The 18335-nt window shown below is 37.0% G+C and overlaps 1 protein-coding gene across 1 annotated transcript; it reads left to right on the top strand.

The window, feature by feature from the left end:
• The first annotated feature begins 3815 nt into the window (after positions 1–3815).
• On the top strand, positions 3816–5750 carry LOC125852866 (uncharacterized). Its single transcript, XM_049532548.1, has 4 exons — positions 3816–4353; positions 4407–5041; positions 5127–5247; positions 5290–5750. The coding sequence occupies exons 1-4, from the start codon at positions 3816–3818 to the stop codon at positions 5748–5750; spliced, it is 1755 nt and encodes a 584-aa protein (XP_049388505.1).
• The last annotated feature ends 12585 nt before the right edge of the window (positions 5751–18335 follow it).

Below are 18335 nucleotides of genomic sequence, written 5' to 3'. Positions count from 1 at the left end.
ACAAATGATCACCTGCTATTCTTTTTTTGTCTCTTTTAAAAATTAACTGAATCTCTAAATTTGTAATTAGACTTAAATGATATCCATCGTAGTAATTTAAACTAATCAATCCCAAAAAGCCATTCATAATTCATATTTGTATTGAAAGAAATGTCATTGAATACTTACACAAGAGGAATAGATTAATACCCCATTATTGTGAATATGTAAGACTTATAAACAGTGAAACAGAGAGTCATTTCATATTTAAACGACAAGTTCTCCATAGTCCTACTTCAACCTATAATTCCACAACAACAAAATCAGTCTTTTACATCTATGTTTTTATACTTGGAGTTTCTAATATTTACTTGTAACCAAGAAGATGAGTCATTGAATTACAAGTCATATACTTGTATATTTCTGTATCATGTATATGGTCGCAAAATCTCAACACCCAATAATTTTTGCAGTTGAAATCATTAACCTAATAAATGTTAAAAAAGATGAAGAAGAAGTAACTTGAATACATAAGAAAAAAACGTCATTTATATAACTTTTGAAAGAAACACAACAACTCGATCGGAAGGTGAACCCACCTGAAATATTGTCCCAAGCAAAGCTGTGTTGGATTATATTTCGAACAACGCAGCAACAACTCGATCAGAAGAATGAACACACCTGAAATTTTGTCTCGAGCAAAGTTTTAATGGATTCTATTTCAACCAGATCGAGCAGCAACAACACGAGGAAGAAGAAGACACCTTTACCAATTTAATGGAAGAATGTCGTTGAGATCAGGGGAGACAACAATAGCACAAATAAGAATACACATCTATCCATTCAAGGGGCAAAACATCGCTGAGATTAGCTAGGGCAGCTGGGTTTCATTCATGCCCAGTTGTAGTGGTGATCTGAAGAGATTAGGGCAACTTTTAGGACAAGCTTTTATTTTGAGAATTAGTTTTTTACTTTTTACTTTTAGAATTAATTTTTTAGCGCCTCAAATTTTGATAAAAGAAAAACTTTTCGTATTGGCGGAAAGACTTTCCCGCTCAAGCCTCAAAATATGCATCCAATTACATTTAGGGACTAGCTAGTAACTTTTTTGGGGACCGAATTTAATGTCTTCACAACAGCATATACCAATAAGGACCAAAATATAATCTCGTCCCAATACATATACTTTTAGTGACAAGAATATAGACTCATCCTTAAATATTGGTCTTAATAAAGGCTTTTTCTTGTAGTGAAAACTAAAAGTGCTGAAAATTTTAGGGGAAAGTTAAAAGGTCATCTAATATTTTTTAAAATTTTTGCGGAAAAAATGGTTCATTAAGTTAAAGATTTTATAATTTATTGTCTTTTTATTAAATTGAGACGGTATGTAAATCTATCATAATTTTTGTGATGATTTTGTGACGACATATATTCATTTATTTTTAGTTGCTATCATTTTGTGACGGAAATGTTCTGTCACAAAACTTATATTAAATATTAGTTATAAATCTGTCACAAATCCGTCACTAACAGAATTTTAGTAGGTAAAAAAATTCTTTTAAAATTCTTTTATTTATATAAGATTAATCTGTCACAAATCCGTCAAAATTTCGTGACGATTTGTGACAGACTTCTCCGTTCCAAATATTCCGTCACAATTTTACTCTTTTCTTGTAGTGTCAGTCGATCATTTTAGAGAAGGAGACCCTATTATCCAACCATGTCTCTCTTCTTCCTCTTCAATGGTAGCAACGACAATGCTCAAATATGGTTATCAACCTGGTAAAGGTTTGGGACTATGTTCACAAGGAATTGTGGATCCCATTACTCTTTTAGGGAACCAAGGCACCTCTGGCCTCGGATAAAAACAAAGCAAGAGAAATGAAGATGAGACTAAGAACTAAAAAAGGACTGATTAGGCGTTTCCACAACCGATTCCCCATATTTATCATTCCTTTATCAAGCCTCAGGGTCCAGAAATGGAAGCTTTTTTTACTCATGAAGACATTGAAGAAGTTATTCAGGATCTCAGTCAGTTATTTTGTAAAGTAAACACGGTCCAAGTTGGTGAAGGTACAAGTCATGTCGATGTGCAGCTCGTGGGCTCAGGTGTTGAGTTAACAATTGGGATGCCACTCCTTTCCCCATAAGGAAGGAGCTTGGTAGTTTGTTTAGCTACTCTTTTGTATTTTGTTGTTGCAAGGGTTGTGATCCGAATATTTGAAAGTGTTTTGTTTTAATGTCAACCCTTCTATCATTTTTTAAAATTTCAATGAATTGAAATTCCAGTTTCATAGTAAAATTTTGTCTTTTCCCTCTTCTGATTCTTATTCTCCATTTTTCAGTTCTATAAATGCTGGCTTTGATAACATGACATGCATGCGGAATGCACTCCCAGATCTCAAAGAGTTGTTTATTCTTGAATCCCCGAGTCGTGAGGTTGAATATGATGAAGAAGAGGCTTTTAGGGAAATTAATAGGGAATTGGAACAGTTTGAGCACAAACCTAAGCCTAATCTTACTGAAACTTAGGCCATCAATTTGGGAAGTAATGAGGAAGTCAAAGAAATAAAAATAAGTCTTCATTTCAAGAAGGAAATTAGGGATGCCATAATAGAACTTTTGTTTGAATCCAAATATGTGTTTGCTTGGTTCTATAATGACATGTCAGGTTTGAGTGGTGATTTAGTGGTCCATAAGTTGCCCACTCATCCTGATTTTCCACCCGTCCAACAAAAAAGAAGAAAATTCAAATCGGACGTGAGTGAAAAAATCAAGAAAGAAATCATGAAACAACTAAATGCAAATGTGATCCAAACCATTCGTTACACTACTTGGTTGGCAAATGTTGTTCCTATGCTGAAAAGGGATGGAAAGACAAGAGTTTGTGTTGACTATCGAGATTTGAACAGAGCTAGTCCAAAAGACAACTTTCCCTTGCCTAATATCCACATTCTAGTTGATAATTGTGCCAGACACGAAATTCAATATTTTGTGGACTGCTATGCAGGGTATCATCAAATCTTGATGGACGAAGAGCACGCTGAGAAAACTGCTTTCACCACTCCATGGGGGACTTATTGCTATAGGGTCATGCCATTCGATCTTTAAAATGTTGGGGCAACTTACATGAGGGCTATGACCACCATGTTTCATAATATGATGCATAAAAAAATTGAAGTATACGTCGATGACGTAATCATCAAGTCTAAAACACAAGCTAACCATGTGCAAGATCTGAGAAAATTCTTCAAAAGAGTGCGAAGATATGATCTCAAGCTTAATCCAGCAAAATGTGCATTTGGAGTTCCATCTGGAAAACTTCTGGGTTTTATTGTCAATAGAAGGGGAATCGAATTAGATCCTTCCAAAATAAAAGCCATTCGAGATTTGCCACCCCCGAAAAATAAGACCGAAGTCATGAGTCTACTTGGGAGGTTAAACTACATTAGCAGGTTTATTGCTCAACTCACAACCACTTGTGAGCCCATTTTCAGACTTTTGAAAAAAAATGATGCTGTCAGATGGACGGAGGATTGTCAACAAGCTTTTGAAAAAATCAAGGAATATTTGTCCAAACTCCCGTATTGGTCCCGCCTGAACTTGATAGGCCTCTCTTTATATATCTTTCAGTGACAGATAATTCCTTTGGGTGCGTTCTCGGTCAACACGATTCCACAGGCAGGAAGGAGCAAGCTATCTACTACTTGAGCAAGAAATTCACAAGTTATGAGGTCAAGTACACCCTCTTGGAAAGGACATGTTGCGCCCTAACTTGGGTAGCTCAAAAGTTAAGGCATTACTTTTTGTCCTACACAACTTACCTCATATCTAGGATGGATCCTTTGAACTACATCTTTCAGAAGCCAATGCCAACTGGCAGACTCGCGAAATGGCAAATCTTGCTCACTGAATTTGACATTATATATGTCACTCGAATTGCAATGAAAACTCAAGCTCTGGCAGACCACTTGGTAGAGAATCCAGTCGATGGCGACTACGAACCACTGGATACATATTTTCCAGATGAAGAGATTAACTCAGTTGAAGAAGTAGATCCAGATGAAAATCAGGCCTGGCAATTATACTTTGATGGAGCAATCAACAAAAAAGGCACAGGGATTGGGGCAATTCTCATATCGCCCACAGGACAGCATTACCCTGCAACAGCTCGACTTCGTTTCTTCTGTACAAATAACACAACAGAGTATGAAGCTTGCATCATGGGTCTAAATATGGCAATATATTTGGGTGTGCAAGAATTGATTGTGTTGGGAGATTCTGATTTGCTTATTAGGCAAGCTCAAGGCGAATGGAAAACTCGAGACCTCAAGCTTCTTCCTACAAACAATGTGTGGAAGATCTTAGCAAAAGGTTTAGGTCCATCGAGTTTAGATACATCTCCAGATTTCATAATGAATTGGCAGATGCCTTGGCTACTTTGGTCTCAATGCTTCCATATCCTGGAAACACTTGTATTACTCCCTTGGAAATTCAACTTCGGGACCAACATGACTATTGTAACACTGTGGAAGCAGAATCAGATGGTGAGCCGTGGTACCTAGACATCAGGAATTTCTTGCAAACAGGGAAATGTCTGGCAAATTCCAATGGAAGCCAAAAAAGAACTATTAGACGTCTGGCTAGTGGTTTCTTTTTGAGCGGGGAAATTTTATGTAAACGCACCCCAGATCTGAACTTATTGAGATGTGTGGATGTTGAAGAAGCCGAGAAGATCATGAATGAAATACATACTGGGGTATGTGGACAACACATGAATGGATATGTCCTTGCGAAAAAGATACTCCGAGCAGGATATTACTGGCTTACCATGGAATGGGATTGCTTTCGCTTTGTGAAAAAAATTCATCAATGTCAAATTCATGGTGATCTCATTCATTCACCTCCTTCAGAGTTGCACCCCATGGCTACTCCTTGGCCCTTTGTTGCATGGGGAATGGATGTCATCGAACCAATTGAGCCAAAAGCTTCTAATGGACATCAATTTATTTTGGTCGCAGTCGATTACTTTACTAAATGGGTAGAGGCAATCACTTTCAAGGTAGTACTAAGAAGGCGGTCGTTTTGGTATCCCAAGAACTATCATCACAGATAATGCTTCAAACCTTATTAGCAATTTGATGAAGGAGGTATGTGAGCAGTTCAAAATTGTGCATCACAATTTTACTCCATACCGACCAAAGGCTAACGGAGCTGTGGAGGCAGCCAATAAGAATATCAAAAAGGTTCTCAGGAAAATGGTTCAAGGCACTAGATAATGGCATGAGAAGCTGCCTTTTGCACTTTTAGGATATCACACAACAGTGCGCACCTCGATTAGTGCAACTCCTTATTTGCTAGTGTATGGGACTGAGGCTGTGATACCAGTGGAAGTTGAAATTTCATCTCTTCGAATTATTGTCGAGGCTGAAATTGAAGATATTGAATGGGTCAAAACCCGACCAGAACAGCTCACATTAATAGATGAGAAGCGATTGACGGCCGTCTGTTTTGGTCAGCTTTATCAGCAAAGGATAGCTCGTGCATACAACAAAAAGGTGCGCCCTAGACACTTTGAAGTAGGTCAACTGGTCTTAAAGCGCATTCTCCCGCACCAAGAAGAGGCCAAGGGAAAGTTTTCCTCAAATTGGCAAGGTCCATATCTTATCAAGGAGGTGTTGTCCAAAGGAGCCTTACACCTTACTGATGTGGAGGAAAAAATCGCAGGCATAATTGTTAATGCGGACGCAGTCAAAAGATACTACCTCTAATGCGTTCTAAGATACTGTGACAAGTTTGTGGCTGAGAGAACAAAGGCATCTCTTTCAGAAAAGAAAAATTAAAAAATTTAAAAATTTTTAAAAAAATTTAAAGAAGTCTAAAAAACCTCTCTTTGAAAATTTAAACTACGTTTGATCTGATTCCGAAAGGATACGTAGGCAACCCTTTGGGGTTCGGTCATACCAAAAAAAAAATCAATATTCTAGTATCTATAGAAAACTGGGGCATTATTTTTCTTTTTTGATAGAATAGAGTCAAATTGATTCTGTTTTTTATTGTATTCTAGCAACCAACATTTTGATCAACTCTGAGAACAATAGATTTGATGTGTCTTGCACGGACAATTGATCATCAAAGACAACTTAGTCGAGTCAAAAAAAAAAGAGAAAGTCTTATTGGTGAAAACCTTTATAGACACCATAAGATGACAAAAGGGAAATTTTATCAGTGAAAACCTTTGCGGGGCACCTTAAGATAAAAGAAGAGAACATCATGAAACTGACTAGTTGGGAGAAATCTGCAAAGATCACCATTTCTCGATACCTCTACATGAAGAATACATAGATCAGCTATAAATTGATAATGGTTCAGATTTTGAGAATTAGACAACTCAAGCGGATCCGGGGTCAAGTCCAAAGTGCATGTCATGGTTCACTCAAAGTCGACATATGCTTCCAGATAAGTTCTCTTTCTCATTTTTTTTCTTCAAAAGGGAATGCCCTTCCTTAAGTTTATAGTCTTTCTTTATCCAATCTTTCACACTATTAAGTCTGATATTTTTCTAGTGTTTTCGGTATAATCTCCTGACAAAATAAGGTAAAAGATTGCATAGCCTACTACGGGTTCCCAAAAGTAAAGCTGAGTATTCGAGTTGACATGCCATTGATCTAGGACTAAAAACGCCTTAAATCTTCACTGAAAACTCGTGAAGGAACACGATATAGTCTCTTAAGTCATGAAAAATATTCAACAGAAAAATTCATCCTTTGGAACATCAGTCGCACCGTGATATTTGGTAGTACCAAAAAGATCAAGGCCCCTGAATTGACAAAAAAGAAGCTTCAAAGGTTGTTCAACCAAGAATTTGGAGTAGAGTTGGAGAAATTGGTCAGGAGTATGGTCAAGTCATCGGAGCATCAAGGCCACAAACCAACCACCACTTTAAACTAACAATTTTCTCTTTCTTTTGCTCAACACAAGAATAAAAGAAAATGTGGGATTACAAGTCAAAAATGAAACATCACAAAAGGGAAGTCCTCCAAAGTCTTCACATTTTTGTTGTTTCATCTCATGCTATTCGCATTCTTGCCTCTCAATTTGAGAGCTTCGGCCAATACATACCACTCTAAATTCCCTGCTATACGCACACGTCCCTTATTTATGTGCAATACACACCCTCCTTTATTCACATGCAATACGCACCAGTTTGAATTTCGTGCAATACGCACCAGTCTGTATTTCGTGCAAATACGCACTCGTTATTTATTCACGTGCGAAACGTACCAGTCTTTCTTTCATGAGCAAGACGTACCAATCCAAATCACATGCAATACACATCGATATTGCATTCATGTGCAAAACACACTAGTCTTCTTCCATGTGCAATACGTACCAGTCCTTATTCACATGCAATACGCATCAATTCTCTATTCATGGGCATTACGCACCATATGCATATCTTGGGCAATACGCACCACCATTCATGGGTTATACACGCCATATTCACGTTTTTGGTGATACACCTAATCTTAGGACAATCCATAAAGACAATACGTCTTATTGGGAACTCTCAGGGCAACACACCCCACTTCTCTTTTTCTTTCTAGAGTTATTCGTCCTAGTAGTTCAAGATTTTTTTTCCCTAAAAGAAACACATCCTTTCTGGGTTCTTCATTTTGCGATCTTGAATTTTGAGTTTCAACCGCCAACTCAAGTTAAAACATGCACCTGAGAATGATCCACCAGCCGCCAAGAGAGCATGAAGATCAATATCAAAGATAACGCACAGAGCAAGTCGAAGATCAAGATGAGACCCTAAGAAAAAACATCAAGTAGGGATCTTGTAACTCTTATAATGTAGAGAGGCATAGTTCTCTAGCCTTTTTCTTTGTAATTATAGACAATAGATGATGACAAGCAATGTGAAGCAATCTTTTGACTGCAATTTCTGATAGTTTCAGCTATCAAAGTTTCTCGAACTACACTGACCTGATTTCCATTTAATCAAGGATATGTAAGCAACCCCTGAAGCAAGGTTCGGTCATCTTTTTCAAAATGGCTTCAATGGAGTTTGAAACAGTCAAAAATTAGTCACTTCGTTCACTTTCTTCGCTTGAAAACTCTTCGTGTTTCCAAGCAAAGAGGGGCATGCTGTTAACACCTAATTTTTGACGTGTTTATTTTACTCCTACAATATATAGTAAGGTTTTTTTTTCTTATATTTTTTGTTTTGTATTTTAGGTAGTTTGTCTTTGTTTATATTGTTTTTTAATTGGTCCAAATGACCCAATTTTTGAATTGGGTTGATTTAGACCAAATTCTGATGGCCCAATCAATTTTGACCCGGTCCAATAGAAATGGTCAAGATTAAATCTCAACCATCCATGATTTTTTTATCCAAGGATTCTTATGGGACCCTACAAAAAATACAAAACCCCAAAAATTAAATTTTTATTGGCATTTTTTATTTTTTCTTCTCCCCTTTGCTTCCACCTGCCGCCGATCGACCACCGCCACCGCCGCCACTGCCACCGGCTGGCCACCGCCACTGCTGCCGCCGGCCACCACCCCTTGGCCGAAAAAATCTCCAAAATTTTACCATTTCTTCCTTTCACCCTCCTCTACACAAATCCACAAACCATTCATTCATATCCATAGCCAAACTCCGTAGATAGAAGAAAAATCAAACATAAATCTTCAACTTTTTCTTTAGATTTACGAAGTTTCGGTCATCCCCGTCCTATATCATTTACATAAAAGTGTAGAGCTCTTCAAGGGATATCATTTGATGTAAAGTTTATGTCCAAAATCCGTCAATAAATTTTCCGACAGAGTTTTCCGGCGACCTCCATTCATCCGAAAGTCTATGACAATTATTTCCCCTTCTCATCCTTTATCCAATTCCGTCATTATAACATTTTTTTTAACCATATAAGTTTTTTTGATGCCGGATTTGTATTGTTTTGTTAGTGTTCTTCAAGTTCATGTTTGAGTTGTTGCTTGAGTTTTATTTATTTTTTTTTTTTATTTCGTTTTTATTTTTTATTGTTATTTTTTCTTCCTTATTTGTTGTGTTTGATCTTCAAAATAGTTTAGATTTTGTGCTAGTGGACTGATTTTCTTTTGATGTTTGGGTTTTGATCAATTTTGGGCCTATTTTAAAATTTTCAGATGACTCATTTAGCTATTATTCAATTAATAAATAAAGGAATAGGTCATCTAAAATGGCATTTTGGGCCTATTCTAAATTTTCAGATGACCCATTTAGCAATTATTCAATTAATGAATATAACAAATGGGTCATCTAAAATGGCAATGCAAACTTTTAATTAATTTTATCTTGGAAAAAGAAAAAGAAAAAAGAAAAGAGGAAATTTCATTGGTCATCCCTTGGGAAAACAAAAAGTCCAATGCGTGCATGCATTGGCTCTTAAGTTTTCAAGAAGAGTGGGGGGTTTAATGTTCCACACCTATTTAAACCCCATTCTTCTTTCATTTAAAAAGGAGGAAAAAAGGAAGAAAAAAAAAAAGAGAACAAGGACAGAAAATTAGAAGAGGGAAAATCATAACTTCTAAAAGAAAAAAAAATAAAAAAATAAAAATAAAAAAATAATAAATAAATATATATATATATATATATTTCATCTTTGGTGGTCTTTGAGAGTTCAATTAAGTTTTGCTTTCACCATTGTTTTGTCAACATCTCTTTACGTATATCTCTTTCCTTACTTTTTGCAATATAACTTCAAAAAATAATGAAGCATGTTTATATTTTTGATTAAATTATTATGTTTAGTTTATTTGAATTAGTTAAATATGTTATGATACTTAATATGATTATATTTCATTGTTATTGTATATTTGTGCTTTATTATTAAATTAGGTGTTAATTATATATTTATTATTATGAAGTGATACATAACCTTATTGGAATTAGTTAAATTATGTTTTGTTGTTATTATATATTTGTGTTCTATTATTAAATTAGATGTTAATTCTATATTTGTCATTATGAAGTTGATACATAACTCATGCTTTTGCTAAAACAAAAAAACAACAACAACAACAACATTCTTAAAGTCTTTTTTTTTATTTTAGTTTTCTGGTCATTTTAAGAGAAAAAAGAAGGGGGAGATGTTTGATTTTTGCAAAAAATAAATAAATGTAAATCTATTCATTTTTACAAAAAAATGTAAATCTGGTCATTTTTACAAAAAATGTAAATCTGGTCATTTTTGCAAAAAAATGTAAATTTGATCATTTCATAAATTCTGTTTTTCTTTCTCTTAAATAAATATATGAAATGGCTATTGAAATAAAAATACAAAATCGGCTATTTTTAGTTAGTGATTTAACTATTAGATAAAATTGGCTATTTTTTGCAATTTTCTTTTAAAAGAGCATGTGACCATTTTGTGTAGAAGTGAAAATTTTACTAAAGTGATCATTTTCTGAAATTATATATAAAAAAATAAATTATATCACTACTTGCTTTAAAAGGGGCTTAGTCATTATTCTTTTTTCTAAAAAAAATAATATATACTTCTTTTTGTTGTTATCGTTAAGCAGTGATACTTAATATTTATTTGATTCTTTTTTTAAAAAAAAAATCGTTAATCCTTTAATTAGCAATTTGCAAAAAAACAAAAATAATTTTTTTCATGTCTATATGTTGCAACAAGTTACCTTTTTTTTATTAATTTTTTTCTCTCATTATTAAATAAATTTTGAGTCATTAATTATCAGCCTTTCTTTAAAAAAAAATAATTAAATACCACCGTGTGTTAAGTTACGATCCTGGGTGTGTATTTTTTCTAAAAAGTGGTCTTGTGTGCGGTTACGCTCCTAGGCCAATCATTTTTTCTTTAAAAAATAAAAATAAAATTTAGTAACTAACGCAAATTTACTTTTTTTATCCGAAAATTATTTTAGCCAAACATGAGTTAATAAAGCGATCGTGCTAGAACCACAGGACTCGGGGGGTGCCTCACACCTTCCCTCCGGTTAATAGAATTCCTTACCCAATTTCTATTTTCGTAGACTAAAAATAAAAAGTTTTTTTCTCTTTTAAATTAGGAATTACCAGGTAACTTGAATGTCACGACCCGATTTCTTGAGTCATGATGGCACCTACTATACCCTACCAGTAGGTAAGCCGACCCGTAACCCAGAACATCAAGCAATGAGCGAAAGGGCAGAAACTAGCGAAAATAATATTCTAAACAAGAATAACAAAGCGGAAGCAACCCAAAATAAATATATATAGGAATCCCTCCCAGAACCTGGAAGTCACTAGTATAGAGCTATATAATAAAGAGTACAAGTCCCAAAAGTGGACCACAACAGAGCGTGTCTCAAAGGCAACAAGACTAGCTAAAACAAAAGAAGGAGACATAACAAACCCCAAAACGCCAAGTGCTCGTCTTCGTCTCTGAATCACAGCTGCAAAAGAAGGCTAGAACTAATCACTGCTGGTAACTGGTACTGGGACCTGCATCACGAAATAGATGTAGAACATAGCATGAGTACCAACACAACAGGTACTCAGTAGGCATCAAAGGCCGACTGAGCAAAAATGGTAAAAACAATAAGAAATGATAGAATCTAGACACAAAGATGTCAAAGCGGATAAGAAAAGAAAGCACAAACTAAGTACAACTAAACTAAACTAAACCTAATTGGACCCCATATGCCCAGAAGGTACACTCGTGCGCAAGCTCAAATAAAACCTGAACGAACCCCATAAGCCCGACAGGTACATAGGAAAGCTAAATCTACTGAGAAAGAAGAAAATCGGGCTCTCAGCCCAAAGTAACTAAGATAATCCATCAGACTCCACTCAGCCACCAGTGCACTCCCAGCCCAGCTAAAAAGAGTGACCCTAGGGGGCACCCAACCAAATAGTCCACTCCCAGCCCAGCTAGAACGAGGGACCCGTGAGTGAGGTAGATATCGCGAGTCGTCCTATTATGTAGTCAGCTCCCAGNCGACAGGTACATAGGAAAGCTAAATCTACTGAGAAAGAAGAAAATCGGGCTCTCAGCCCAAAGTAACTAAGATAATCCATCAGACTCCACTCAGCCACCAGTGCACTCCCAGCCCAGCTAAAAAGAGTGACCCTAGGGGGCACCCAACCAAATAGTCCACTCCCAGCCCAGCTAGAACGAGGGACCCGTGAGTGAGGTAGATATCGCGAGTCGTCCTATTATGTAGTCAGCTCCCAGCCCAGCTAGAAAGAGCGACCCGGGGACACCCAGCCAACAGCATACTCCCAGCCTAGCTAGAAAGAGAGGCCCGGGGGCAATCGCCGATATCACCGAGTCTACCCAGCCAGCGATACGATCCCAACCTATCTAGAAAGAACGACCCCGGGGGTGATGGTATCTCCAATAGGATTCAATCTAACAACAACCACCGTGGAACGCCGTCTAGTCTAAGACATCACAGAAAAGGCTCCAAGCCTATACTATCTCAATCCCACGCCTCGAGTGATGCACCAAACCTTCAAAAATGCGTCAGAACCGCAGAATGAGAGGGAGAAGATATAGAAGTGCAGCAAGTAGCGATAACGCCTAATCTAAGGCTCAAACTATCAGACTCAAGTCTGTTATTCCAGTCTACAAGGAGCTAAGTCATCCGAACGACGTCGGCAGCAAGTCAAGGCTATCCAGCCCACACGGTCATAAGTCTAAGGCAATGCTAGCCTAACCTAGACTAAGGACATCATGCTTACGGTTAAGGATGAACAAGGCATACAATACATAGCATACAAGCATGCAATAACATTTAGCACATAAGCATGCAACTCTACTAAGCCGGTTAACATGATACTATACCTGAAATATGGTCAATCGATCCTAACATGAGGTATCTAATCAAAGAAAGGTAGTAAACTGGTACCCACCCCCAATTTATTCCAATCGGCATGTTTTTACACAATTAAGCTCAATCTAAAAGAAAGGAAGTCGTAGCCTACCTTAAGCCCGATCGCGTGCTCTCCAAATCACTTTACCAGAGCTTTTCCTTCCCGAACGATCTTTGAACGCTGTCACTCTATCAAATATAGGGTCACAACGTTAGTACGGTCGTTTAGACACCAAAATCACAACAAACGGAGACGGGTCAATTTTGGGGTCCAAACAGGAATCGTGGGACCTGCACCGAATTGTCCAAATTTGACTCCGTCAAGAGATCCTAAACAGCACCCCAAACTTATGTTCCAAAATGGAACACAATTCAAGGTTCAAAAATATAGCAAAAACCAACAAGCAAGAAACCACGCTTTAATCACTAAAAAAAAAGAAAGCAGCAGCAGTCCAAACTTGGAATAAATGAAAATCAAAAGGTGCTCAGCACTCTTTGAACACTCTACGATGAAGTCTCGAAAATTCTCAACACGTGGGACTTCGAAACATCCAACACGTGAGAGAGATATGACCAAAACAAGAATGCTAAAAACAAAGTCTCAAAAAAGGGGTACAACAGTTAGGTAAATTGCGAAATTAACTCGAACTACGCGCACCCAACAACTTCCGAACACTCTACAGCAAAGCCACCAAAAAAATGAAGCTCCCGCACTTCAAATCACCTAATTCGGACAAAATATGAGATAGTTATGAGGGTTTAAGTTTTGGGAAATGTTGCTGGCTTTTCTGCAATTATAACAGATTTTCTGCAATATTTCCAAAACTTAAAAACTCCGACGGGGTGCTCCGAACTCGTTCGGAACCCCATGCACGTAAATGAGATATGCAATCATACTTCCAAAGGCCATTTTAAGTCAAAACCCACAACGACGTAGTCAAAATTTCCATCAAATGTCATCTTGATAAAAAGTGGGTTCTACTTCCAAAGGCCATTTTAAGTCAAAACCCACAAAAAGGCTCGAAAAGATATCGAAAACCTCGGGACACAAAAGAAGGGTCAATCTAGACCAAACTCGACATTCCTAAGCTAACCGCGCTGACGGAATTCTCATCCGATCGAGTTTACTAAGAATGTTGACCAAGTCAAAATTAGGCTTAAACTTAAAGTTAAAACGTCTAATTGCACCGACTCACACTGAAAATCTTGGGAGTCATGTCGACCATGCTACTAGTCTAAAATGACCCTTCTGGAGCTGATGGAATCTTCAGAATTGGATTCCAATATCATCTTCTTGAACTTTTGATCGAAAATGATCGTTCAAGGTTCATAATATCCAAAACACAAAAACTCGCACCAAGACCAAACGAACGACCAGGTGACCGAACTGTCAGTCCCATGAAGTCATAAATGACTTGGGGTCACTACAGGAATGTTCTAAACGACACACAGAAGGCAAGACACAGAAATGACCAGGAGGGTCATTACATTGAAACACTTAAAAAATCCAATTTCAAGTGGTGACTCAAAAAAAAGTTATTTTTTTAAAAAAAATATCATATCCTTAGCAATTGTAAAAAAGGGGAAGTGGTGTGACAAAAGCTGAACATAAGCCAATAACAAAATGATGACAAATGAACTAACATCTGGCTGACAATCTATGAAGCCTCGAAGACAACTGAGATGGATGTCGGGACAGGCCCACGACATCCTAATGATCTAAAATGATAAAGTAATGAAAAAAGGGGATCCCCGAAATGCAAGGAGGCTCACTAACAACTCTGAAGCTCAACTGGATTAACGAAGTTCTGAATGCTGATTCTGGTTACTTGCGTCTGCATCATAAGACGATGCAGGCCAACTGGCATCAATACGTTGAATGTACGAGTATGCAAGTTGGAATTCCAAACACAACTTAAGCTTGAAAAGAATCTGAAAGGAACTAAAGAACTTACCTGGTTCAACTCAACTCAACATAACTGAAGTCATTTCAATATAAACGAGTTTAAAAACAAGTGCAATATAAGAAAAAGTTATTTAAAACATGATGTCAACTCTGTGTATTTAGAAATACAATAATAACTATGTATGCATGCAAAGATACAATATAAACTCTATTTGTATATAAAAATACAAAATAATGTTGTGGGAGTTTCTTTAACCGACAACCATCACTTAAGAGCTATAGTAATGATACAACGTTTTACCTCACACTGCCAAGGACCATCCTATACCTTGTTGGGGGTATAGAACCTAACTCACTAAGAGGATCCACTAGTCTATACTAAAAAGCACTATAGGAATCATCTAAAAAGTATGACCCTTTTCTACCCATAATGGCTACATGATTTATGGGGGCTGTGAGTTGTCTGAACTCTCCCCCATATCGGTGCTCAATACTACTCCCAAAAATATAATATTAGCTCTTATGTTTAAAAACATACTTCTTTCTATGATTTGAGATTAGTGCTCAAAAACATAGCTCAAAGGCTATCTTGAAAATCAAAGTTTCCTCTCTTCGTTCATTTAGAAAGCGATTACTCTTTTCTGAAAACTAGCCCGAAGGCTCCTTGGAAATCGAGGTTTCCTTTCTTGTTTAAATGTGAAAACATTTTAAACCTTTTGGGAATACATAACCCCCATATACTTTTGAAGAAATGATTACTTTTTATTGAACTTAAAACTTAAGTCTTTAAACAAAGTTAAAACATTTGCAAAAGACTTTTGGAAAACTTTATGAACTTCTCTTAACTTGACTCTTGACTTCTCTTGACTTGACTCTTAACTTTCCTTGAATTGAATTTATGGATTCAAGGATCGTGATTTATGATAGGAAAGATCTTATGATGTTTAGGAATGATTTTTGATAACTAAACATGAGAAAATGATCAAGAATCGATTCTGGGGAACTGCTCTATGACGCGGAGGTGATTTAAAATCTTAGGTCGCGAATTAACTTTTTAGGAAGAATGCTCCGCAACACGAAATCACTTTTCCCAAAACTGGGGAGTGGGTCCGCGACGCGGAGACACTACCAGATTTCGACCAACGAACTTTCTTTCTCGTTTTTCAATTCTAAACTCCCTAAACTTCAATGGTTCTTTTCCCAAATACTTAGGATCATTTATACCCTCAATATATGATAGAATCAAACTGAATTTATATCCGGAAATTACATGAATCAAACCCCAAGAAACTTCAACAAAACAACCCACAAGAAATCAACCGAATTTCATCAAGAACTCAAAGGATTTACTTTCAAATCAAACATATTTTGCTGAATTGAATCATGACTGGCGCGTGGGTGAACTAACCCAACGCTATGTGATCTCAAATACCTTGTAGGGATCACCCCCGATGAAATCCACAAGCGAAACTCGGCGATCTTGATGAATCTTGCTTCTCTTCTCCTTTCTCCTATTTTCTCCTTTCTCCAAGCCCTAGCGTGAAATTCACTTTTCTAAAACTAACTAAAATCATACTTTACCCCAATTAAACTCCTAAAAATGAATTAGAATAATTCGGTAGGGAAAATACTGAATTACCCTTCCAAAATCCGAATTGAACTTTCCTTATTCCAACAACCTAACTTCCAAAGGGTACATCTTACTCATACGAACTCGAAATCGCTCAAACTCAGCGCCGTTGGAAAGATCATTCCAAAATATTTCCTACCATATCTGGAATTACCTCTAACTCATCCTGAGCTAGAAGTTATGGCCTTTTGAATTTGGCTAAAACTCAACTTTTCCTAACTCAAACAAATTTCCAGATTTTCATTATTTCCAAAAATGACTATTTCCAGTTCTTAGCTTCTTCCTAGCTATTTCAAATTGCGAGATGTTGCAATATCTCCCCCTTGGGAACATTCGTCCTGGAATGAGATTATTCTTACTAGGCTAAGGGTGGTAACATCAGGTTCAAACACCCAACAAGCCAATGCAAACATACAACATGCTCACTCATAATTTAAAGAGTACTAAAAAGAGAATTAGTACCTTGGTCTGCACTTTCTCCAGATTCAAAGAGATGTGGATATCTCTTCTCATATCCTCCCCAGCTTCCCAAGTAGCTTTCTCAACACATTGGTTCCTCCAAAGGACTTTGACCGATACTACCTCTTTTGTCCTCAACTTGCGAACTTGGCGATCTAGAATCTGAACAGGAATCTCCTCATAAGATAAGCTATCCTTGATCTCAATATTTTCAGTTGGTATGATCAATGAAGGATTGCCCATGCATTTCTTCAACATGGAGATGTGAAACACCGGATGAACCGCTGCTAACTCTTATGGTAACTCCAACTCATAAGCTACTTTGTCAATCCTCTTGGATATTCGATAAGGTCCAATATACCGAGGACTAAGTTTCCCTTTCTTACCAAACCTCATAACACCCTTCATAGGTGAAACTTTAAGATATACCCAATCATCTACTTCAAACTCTAACTCCTTCCTCCTACCATAACTGTAGGATTTCTGACGACTCTGGGCTGTTTTCAATCTCTCTTAAATAACTCCCACTTTCTCCATAGCTTGAAGAACTAAGTCCAATCCTATTAACCCAGCTTCACCAACTTCAAATCATCCAATAGAAGATCTGCATCTTCCCCCATAAGGAGCTTCGTAAGAAGCCATTTGGATGCTAGAGTGGTAACTATTGTTGTAAGCAAACTCAATGAGAGATAGGTGATCACCCTAATTACCCTTGAAATCAATCACACAATCTACCTTGATATCTCAAACACCATCTCCCCCTTGTTCCAAAAGCCAATACTTTTATTATTATGAACCTTTGTCTTTAATTCAAGCAACAAAGGATCTTGGTCTTGCTTCTCTTTTACTTCTGACACTAATGATGATTCAGCCCCAGTCATCACCACTACTCCTCCTTCTGCGGAATCCATTAGTCGAACTCCTAGTCGTGCAAGTCTATGCACCTTTTTTGCTAACTCTTTCTTATAATCCTCAAACTGGGCGGTACTCACATAGATAACCTGCTCAAGGAATCAGCATCTACATTAGCCTTACCTAGGCGATAAAGAATACCCATGTCATAATCCTTAAGTAATTCTAACCACCCCCTCGGTCTCAGATTAAGCTCTTTCTAACAAGACGTATATTGAAGACTCTTGTGATCAGTGAACACATCCACATGAACAGCATAAAGATAATGACGCCATATTTTTAAGGCAAATACTACGACAGCCAACTCTAAGTCATGGGTTGGGTAATTCTTCTCATTAACTTTTAACTGTCTGGATGCATAAGTTATAACATTGTCATTTTGCATTAATACGCAACCCAAACCAACTCTAGATGCATCACAATACTCCACAAAACCTTGAGTACCTTATGGTAAGGTCAAAACTGGGGCAATAGTCAACCTCTTTTCAATTGTTGAAAGTTTTTCTCACAAGCTTTAGACCATTGAAATTTCACTGTCTTCTAAGTCAATTTGGTCAAAGGGGACGAAATGGGCGAGAACCCCTC

The sequence above is a fragment of the Solanum stenotomum genome, unplaced genomic scaffold, assembly GCF_019186545.1.
Source record: "Solanum stenotomum isolate F172 unplaced genomic scaffold, ASM1918654v1 scaffold6331, whole genome shotgun sequence".
NCBI lineage: Eukaryota > Viridiplantae > Streptophyta > Magnoliopsida > Solanales > Solanaceae > Solanum > Solanum stenotomum.
This window is presented reverse-complemented; position numbering and strand designations above follow the sequence as displayed.